Source organism: Sorex araneus, chromosome 4 (genome assembly GCF_027595985.1).
Source record: "Sorex araneus isolate mSorAra2 chromosome 4, mSorAra2.pri, whole genome shotgun sequence".
Lineage (NCBI taxonomy): Eukaryota > Metazoa > Chordata > Mammalia > Eulipotyphla > Soricidae > Sorex > Sorex araneus.
This window is the reverse complement of record NC_073305.1, coordinates 6,169,344-6,178,251: the sequence shown is the minus strand read 5'-3', so window position 1 is coordinate 6,178,251 and position 8,908 is coordinate 6,169,344. Positions and strand designations below refer to the sequence as shown.

General features: G+C 68.4%; 1 protein-coding gene across 1 annotated transcript; it reads left to right on the top strand.

The window, feature by feature from the left end:
* Nucleotides 1-211: 211 nt before the first annotated feature.
* Nucleotides 212-7,476, top strand: OXTR (oxytocin receptor). The gene is given in 9 exon segments (XM_055134968.1): nt 212-253; nt 928-1,060; nt 4,304-4,376; nt 5,708-5,857; nt 6,535-6,826; nt 6,828-7,122; nt 7,125-7,302; nt 7,304-7,388; nt 7,390-7,476. Coding segments are annotated over 9 exon segments (1,335 nt in total).
* The last annotated feature ends 1,432 nt before the right edge of the window (nt 7,477-8,908 follow it).

The following is an 8,908-nucleotide window of genomic DNA, read 5'->3' as shown; positions in this document are numbered from 1 at the left end:
CCCCATCCGAGTTGGCTGGGACGTCGCATCTTTTCGTCTGGTGCAGCGTCCGCCAACGCGCCCTTCTCGTATAGCCGCTCCCGCTGACCTGCTGACCGCCTCAGGTGCGGGAGCCGCGGCCACTCCCGCTGACCTGCTGACCGCCTCAGGTGCGGGAGCCGCGGCCAGTCGAGGCTCCGCGACGGTATCACCCCTCCCCCCCGTGCTGAACATGTCCGTCATGCTCCACTCGGACGTCCGCACTTCTGAAAACGTGTGTGTGCATATGTGTGCAGGTGTGTGCGTGTATGTGTGGGTATGTGTGCACGCATGCAGGTGTGGGGCTCGCTTTGGCAGCACACGTACTAAATTGAAATGATACATTTGAGATTAGCATAGCCTTTATGCGAGGATGACATGCAGGTGTGTACATACATGGGGGTGTGTACATGTACACATACAAGCAGGCATGTATATATTTGGACACACAGGTGTGTACATGTGTGCGCATGTACGCAAGCATGTACATGTGTGCACATGCATGCAGGGTACCTATATGCAGGCCTGTACATGTGTACATACATGTAGATATGTACATGAGTGCACGTGCATGCAGGTGTGTACCTGTTTGCAATCATGTGCATTTGTGTGTCTGCAATATATTTAGGTGTATGCATGTGTGTATACATGCAGGCGTGTATGTGTGTGCACATATAAGCAGGGGTGTGTGTGTGTGTGGAGCACAGCTTAGCTGCCCGGCCCTGCACTCCCGGCCCGTCAGCTTATCTCGAACAGACCCGAAGTCTGGGACTGACGCAGGCACAGGTGCGGCCAGCGCTCCGTCCCGCGGGTGTACACCGGGCTGTGTCTGATTCATTCTCTGTGGCTCTTGGCTGTCCGGCGGGACGTCTCCACTGAGACCTCCGTTCTGCAAGTGTTTATCTGCAGCCTAATGACTACCGGCTGCTGCTCGTGGACGTTCCTGTGGGCCAGGAGCCGTGTGAAGGCCTCACGTGCATCATTTCATTCCATCATGACAAAACCATGAGTCACTCCTACTCCTTCTGCAGCTGCTGCCTCCGTGAGTGACGGGGGTCTCGGGGAGGGGGTGCGGCGTGGCAGTGACGTGTGTGTTTGCCTGTCAGGTCCCGGCACGGCAGCAAGCACACAGGGTCCCTCCCACGCTCTTGCCGTTTACAACCCTTGGTCTCCCTTGCCCCGAGGCCACCAGGGTCACAGGGCCAGGGGCCAAACTCAGGCCTCAGCACGCAAGCATTGCCCCTCCCGTGAGCTGCCCTCTGTCCAGCCCCCCGCCCCCCGCCCAGGTCCTGGGGTCTTAAGTGTGACCCTAAGCAGCCTGAGACACTGGATTTGGGGACGACGGCGCCTCTGGGGGGAGAGTGGGCTTCACTGCAGGAAGCCAGCCTCAATGAAGGGAGGGGCGCCAGCGGGTGGGAGGGGCTCCGGGGGCTGGGGAGGGGAGGTAACAGAGCTGGCACCCGTTGGGGGCGGCGAGCCCTCGGCTGAGACTCCCCAGATTGGGCCGTGGTCCAGCACCCCTGCCTCTCATGCCCACGTGTGTCCACGTCTGTCTGTCTCATGCTCGGTGTGTCCGTGGGGTGTCCTGGCAGCCCCCTGCCTCCTCGGGCTGCCCCTACTCCCCGCGGAGCCTTTGCACGGACGGTGCGGGACTGCGGGTGGATTGTCTGGAGCCGAAAGCTCGGGCACCTGCAAGCTGGAAAATCAGATTTTCCACTCCGAGAGCTTTCCTGTCACTGTCCACCTGCTGCTGCCCTCCAGCCTCCCGGCAGCACACCCCCCCTCCCCCTGCTGCTGCCCAGCAGCTGGCCTGCCCCCGCGCTGCCCCACTGCCCTGCCCCTGCTGGGGTCTCCGGCCCCGCCAGCCCTCCTGAGGGGGTCCACTGTCCTTCTCTCTCCCCCTGGTCTTCTCCCTTCCCTTTCCCAGCCTCGAGGGCATCTCTGCACCCCTCCAGCCCGGCCCCCCGGGGAGCCTTCCCCACCTCAGCCTGAGGGGTCCCCGCGCCCGCCCCCCCAGGAGCAGGCCAGCGGCTCGCGTGCACTGTGGGGACACAGGTCCTCTCAGTCCCTGTGGTGGGGTGTCACTGGGCGTCCTGTGCTGCCCCGGGGATGCCGTGTCCTGCTCTGAGCACCCCTTTCTCAGGGAGGCCGGGGAGGGGGGGTCCCCTGACCGCCCGCACCCATCGGGGCGCTCCCCGCACTGTCCGAGCTTCTAGGGGCTGCAGTGGTCAGCGTCCTCTTGGGGCCTCCCCCGTGGCGCCGTGGGGCTGTGGGGGGGGGCCCAGGCCAGGCCGTGCTGGCGATGGGGACCCGGAGTCCCCCGTGGCCTGTGCCCTGCCCCCGCGGCCCCCGGCTGCCAGCGTCCAGGTGGCTGGGGGCTGACGGGCAAGGCCCTGCCAGCTCGGCCGCCTCAGCTGCACTTGCACAGGCGCTGGGGCCACTGGAGGCCACACACGGGCCCGTTTCCTCCACGGGACCCTTCCTGGTTGGCTGCGCTGGGCCCACCTGGCGGAGTTTGAAGATGGTCCCACGCCGCCTCCTGCCCTCCGCACTGAGCAGGGCTGTGAGGGCGGCAGCAGGAGAAGGGGGGGAGAGGAGGAAAGAGAGAGAGAGAGGGAGGAGGAGGAGGGAGGGAGAAGGAGAGGGAGAGGGGGAGGGGGAGGGAGGGAGGGAGAAGAAGAGGGAGAGGGGGAGGGGAGGGAGGGAGGGAGAGGTGAGGGAGGGAGGAGAGGGAGGGAGGCAGAGGGGGAGGGGGAGGGAGGGAGAGAAAAAGAGGGGGAGGGAGGGATAAGGAGAGGGAGGGAGGGAGGGAGGGGGGAGGGGGAGGAAGGGACGGAGGGAGAGGGGGAGGGGGAGGGGGAGGGAGGGACGGAGAAGGAGAGGGAGGGAGGGAGGAGAGGGGGAGGGGAGGGGAGGAGGGAGGAGGAGGGAGGGAGGGAGGGAGAGGGGGAGGGGAGAGGGGAGAGGGAGACGGAGAGGGAGGTGCTGATGTGAACTTGCCTGGAATATCCCTCAAGCCTCTGCCCCTCCTCCCTCACCCCTGCTCCTTCTCCTCCCTCAACCCCAAGCCCCGTCTGTCTGCACCTTCCTGACCCCACCCCCGTCCGCCTGTCTGCACCCTGTGCCCTGTCTGCACCCCCATCTGTCCGCACCCCAGTCTGTCCATCCCCCTGCAACCCCGTCTGTCCACACCCGTCCATACCCCTCCCCAGCCCCTGCCCTCCCAGCGCCCTTGGGAGCCTCCGTGTCTCCTGCCCAGACTAGAGCACAGCTCTGGCGAGTGTGGGCTCCTGTCAGGGCCCCTTCCTGGTGGCCCCGTGACCCCGAAGCAAGAGGCGGATGGCTGCTGGGCCCCGCTCCCCAGCCCGGGCCTGCCTGGCCGCCCTGACTCAGCCTCCAAGCACGGCTGCCCTCTGGGTCAGACTCCCCCCGCGCCGGGCTGGTGGGCAGCGGGAACGGACACCATCCGCCTGTCTGTCCACACCCCGGGAAGGGAGGAGGCTGGGTCCCGCCCTCGGAAATGCTTCCCCTTCTAATGGGGGGGGCGGGGGTGGCCCAGGTGCAGGGGCTGCCTGGGGCCGGGCTCTGAGACTCCCCCGCGGAGGGGGGTGACAGCAGCACGGAGCTTTGTCCCCTTGTGTCCAGACCCTTCCAGTGACCCCAGGGCACGGTCTCAATCTGTCTTCAACGCCCCCTGACCCTGTCCCCCCAGCTTTAGCCCCAGGACCTTTGCACTTCGGATGGAGCTCTCCTGAGCCCAGAGCTGGTCCCAGCAGACGGGCGCGGGGGTCTGGCTCCTCTCCCGAAGGCCGTGGGGCTCTGGGCAAGCCACCTGTCCTTGCCATGCCGCCCTGGGCACCGCCTGTTCAGGCCAGCCCCCTGCTCAATGGCCCTTTGTCCCCCTGGCCTGTGCCCCTCCCTGCCCCGGGCACCGCGTGGTGCAGCGAGCAGGTCTTCCAGCTGGCCGGCCAGGGCTGGTTCCCGGCAACCCCGTGGCCCGCCGGCGCGCCCTCACCAGCCCTGTGACCTCAGGGTCCTCAGTGGCAGTCCAGACATCACAGTGGGGTCTGAGAGAGGACAGCGGGGTCCGCGCTCAGTCCCCAGCACCCCACAGGGGCCCCAGCCGTGCCAGGAGTGAGCCTCGAGCCCAAGGGCGGGCCTGAGGGGCGACGCTATTGGGGGATGGTGCCGCCCCACGCACGGCTGTTCTTCCAAGTCGCCCCCCACAAACCCCGCGTCTCAGACCCCCCGTTGCCTCCTGCCCAAGCCCGCCCGCTTCTCCCAGGCTGCGGGGCCCAGACTGCGGACTCCCCCATGCTGCAGTTCCCCGCCTGGCCCTGGGTGAACAAACGGAGACCGTGTGTATGCCCCCAGCCCCCTCCCCGGGGTGCCAGCGGCCGGGTCTCCGAGCAGACGTGTTTCCCAGCAGGACCCTGCCTCGGCTCCACTCCACAGAGCTGCAGGTCCCAGAAGCCCGGACCCGGCCCTCAGTTGCTTATGCTGATGTGCAGCTCCTTGCCGGATGCTTACGGCTCCCCAGGGGTGCACATCCCACCCCAGGAGCCTCCCTTAGCAGCGGGTGGGGGTCTCCCTGATGGACCCCACACCGCCAGCTCCCAGCCTCACCCCAACACGAGTTCCCAAGAGGACAGGACGTTCTTGAGGTGCTTCGGGCCCCGATCTTTGAACAAAGCCAGCAGGCTCTCCCCCTGCTCTCCCTCGGACGCTGTGTCTTAGCAATGGAGTGGCCACACTGGGGGGTCTCTAGGTGCTGGGTGGTCCCAGCCCACCCCGGTCTGCCCACACAGAGCCCGGCGGGCACCCGGGTGGCACCCGGGCGGTCCCCGGACATGCTGGTGGGCACAGGCCTAATTGCGGATTCAGGGAAGCCCGTCCTGAGCTCACTGGAGGATTCTTTCCGCATAATTAAAAGTGGGATAAGTGAAATGTCAGGAGGAAGTGCGCATTAAGTACATTTTAAAAGCCTCGCTCCTTTTGGAATCGTTTTCCTCGCGGACACTGTACATCTCATCTGCCTTTGGCATCATTTAGGAGTTTCCTCTCCAGCCTGGCAAAGAGGCAGAGAGGGCTTCAGGATCCCTCGGAAGTGGCCAGATTTTGCTTGTGTGTGTGTGTGTGAGAGAGAGAGGGGGGGGGCGGGGCTGGCAGAGGCGAGAGAGAGACAGAGAGACTAGAGATAGGGACAGAGAGAGACAGAGAGACAGAGACAGGGACAGGGACAGAGAGACAGAAGAGACAGAGACAGGACAGGGAAGGAGACAGAGACAGAGACGAGGCAGAGAGACGAGGCAGACACACAGAGCCCGGGGAGGAGCTTCTCCCAAACCACCTGATGAATGAAGCCCTCCCAGGCCCCCCCCCGGGCTGATCCCGCAGGAGCCCCCCTTACTCCTCCAGAGGGAAGAGGCGGGACGGCCCCCAGGCCAGGATCTACCCGAATCCGCTGCTAAACCCTTGAGGTCCAGCTCGGGGGAGGGGCGGGGGACGCGATGAGATAACGCGGTGTTTTGGAAGTGCGGGCTCAGATGCTTTGGAGCTTCATCACCCTGCACTCAGAGGAAAACACTGCCTCAGGCCGCCCATGTGCCGGGCGCCCCGAGCTTCTAAACCAAGAAAGGAAGAAAGCGGGCGGCTTATTTACGGCGCCCGGGGCAACCCACGGCCGCAGGTCGCGGCTGGGCGAGGGTCTTCCGCGCCCCCTGGCGGCCGGCCGCGGCGCCGCAGCTGCGGGCGAGGCCGCCTCCGGACAGACCGACGCTGTGGGCGCGCCGGCCCCGCCGCCCCGCGCGCGGGCTGCGACTCGCCAGTGCCCAGCCGGGTGAGCGGACAGGCGGTGCCCACCGCGGCGCGCTGCCCTCCCGCTCGCACGCCGCCCGCGGCCGCCGGCGCGGCGCAACTTGCGGGCAGCGAAGTTGCAGACCCGCGGGGGCAGGTAACGGGCGGGAGCGCGGCGGGCGGCCGGGGGGCTGCGGGGCTCTGCAGGGCGAGGCACCCCGGGGAGGGGGCGGCGGGCCGGGGAGTTCGGGTGGGCTGCGCGGGGGAGGGGGCCGGGGGCCGGAGCGGCCCCGGGGCAGGTGCTGTCGGGGCGGGCCGGGGAGAGGTGCGGGCTTGGGGGGCTGGCGGAGGGCGCGAGGGGGCGCGGGGGGGCTCCGGCGTGTGGACGCTGCGGTCTCGGAGCCCTGCCCGTCCCGCTCCTGCGTGGACGTGGGGCGTCCCCGGGCGGCGCTTCCCGCGCATCCCGCGGCTCCTGGGGTGGTGGGTGGCGCGAGGTGGCAGGGCGCGGGGTGCCAGGCGCGGGGGTACCAGGGTGCGGGTGCCCGGGCGCGGGGTGGCGGGGCGCGAGGTGCCAGCGCCGGGTTCCAGGCGCGGGGGTGGCGGGGGCGCGAGGTGCCAGGCGCGGGGTGCCGGGGTGCGGGTGCCTGGCCGCGGGGGTGCCCGGGCGCGGGGGTGCCGGGGCGCCGCGTCTCCCTCACGACCCCCGCGGCTCGCTTGCAGGAGCCGGCCACAAGACCCGGGGCCATGGACGACGTGCTGGCGGGCCAACTGGAGCGCCGAGGCGGCCAACGCGAGCGCCGCGCCCCCGGGGCCCGCGGGGAACCGCACGGCCGCGCCGCCGCGGCGCAACGAGGCGCTGGCGCGCGTGGAGGTGGCCGTGCTGGGCCTCATCCTGGTGCTGGCGCTGAGCGGCAACGCGTGCGTGCTGCTGGCCCTGCGCACCACGCGCCGCAAGCACTCGCGCCTCTTCTTCTTCATGAAGCACCTGAGCATCGCCGACCTGGTGGTGGCCGGTGTTCCAGGTGCTGCCGCAGCTGCTCTGGGACATCACCTTCCGCTTCTACGGGCCCGACCTGCTGTGCCGCCTGGTCAAGTACCTGCAGGTGGTGGGCATGTTCGCCTCCACCTACCTGCTGCTGCTCATGTCGCTCGACCGCTGCCTGGCCATCTGCCAGCCCCTGCGCGCGCTGCGCCGCCGCTCCGACCGCCTGGCCGTGCTGGCCACGTGGCTGGGCTGCCTGGTGGCCAGCGCGCCGCAGGTGCACATCTTCTCGCTGCGCGAGGTGGCCGACGGTGTCTTCGACTGCTGGCCGTGTTCATCCAGCCCTGGGGCCCCAAGGCCTACATCACGTGGATCACGCTGGCCGTCTACATCGTGCCGGTCATCGTGCTGGCCGCCTGCTACGGCCTCATCAGCTTCAAGATTTGGCAGAACCTGCGGCTCAAGACCGCGGCGGCCGCAGCGGCCGAGGGCGCCGAGGACGGCGGGGGGGCGCGCGGCCCTGGCGCGGGTCAGCAGCGTCAGGCTCATCTCCAAGGCCAAGATCCGCACGGTCAAGATGACCTTCATCATCGGTGCTGGCCTTCATCGTCTGCTGGACGCCCTTCTTCTTCGTGCAGATGTGGAGCGTCTGGGACGCGGATGCGCCCAAGGAAGGGTAGTGCGGGCGCCCTGGGAGGGGAGGGAGCGGGCGGGGCGGGGAGAGAGCCTGCAGGGCTGGGAGACGGGGGTCTGGCGGGAGAAGCAGGTTTGGGGTTTGGCGGGGGGGGGGGGCAGCTTGAGCTTGCCTAACCCAGACTCAGTGGGCAGGTGATTCCAGGCCATCTGGGAGCTTTGTAAAGCGGTTGTCACGGGAAAGCCGCAGCAGTCCCCTGGGCCGGGATAAAGGAGAAAGGCGGGAGTGCCCGCCGTCTGCACGAAGGCCAGGCGCTGGGAATAGTGCTCCCAGTTCGCATCCACGAGATTGTGCTCCCAGCCCAGTGCTCGAGAGCCCGCTCCCCGCCCCTCCCCCCGCCCCTATCCCCCAAGCCACGAGGCCCCGCCCCATGAGGCCCTGCCCACGAAGCCACGCCCCCAACAAGGCCACGCCCCTGTCGAGCTCTATCCTTACAAGAGCCCCCACGAGGCCACATCCAATGGATCTCCGTCCACAAGAGAGCCCCGCCCCCGTGGGACCACGCCCCAATGGAGTTTTGCCCTCACGAGAGCCCCGCCCCACGATGGCCCCGCCCCCAAGAAGCCACACCCAATGGGGGTGATGTCCCTGAGGCCCCGCCCCTGATAAGCCACGCCCCTGTGGCACTTGTTGCGTGAGGCTCCGCCTCCGCACTGGCCCCGCCCTCTAGGGCCCACCCCTGATGGGGTCCAGCCCCCAGCAAGCCGCTGCTGCTTTGAACCTGACTCCCAGGAGCCGGGAGCTGGGGCCTCTGACCCCTCTCTGGGAGGGGGCGGGGCAGCTGGAGAGAAGCCCCGAGTTCTGAGCCCACCTTGGGACTGGGGAGGGCAGGCCGGGCGCGGCCCTTTCCAGGGCGCCTGGGGGAACAGGCCAGGGCGGGCTGCCCGGAGGCTGGAGGATCTTACCGGGCTCCACCCCTGGCGGGGGCTGCTTCCCCACACGCAGAGCTCTGGACCCTCAGCGCAGCTTCCCCAGCCCCCTCTGAAGTCACCTGGGGGCCTGTCTCCCGGCCCCCTCCCTCCTGCCAGGCCTCTCGGGAGGGGCGGGTTGGCACAAGCATGGCAGCCGCTGGACGCCAGGCCCCAGCACGGCGCAGGGTTCTTGCAGGTGGCCAGCCCGGATTTGATTCCTCTGGGCCCGTATAGTCCCCAGATCCCGAGAGCGGAGCCGGGCGTGAGCCCCGACCACAGCCAGGCGCGGCCCCCAGGGACTCAGAACAGGCGCAGCTGCTCTTGGTCTGAGGGTCTGCCCCAGGGCAGGGCTGGGGGAAGTGGACCCCTGCTCGGGCAGACACCGGGTGCCCCGGGGCTCTAGCCCTGCTGCCCGAGGACTGGTCCGAGGGACTCGGGACGGTGCCCCTGTCCCCTGGGGGGCCTTTCCGAGCTTGCCCTGCCCCTCCTTCAGCTGGCCCCGCCCCC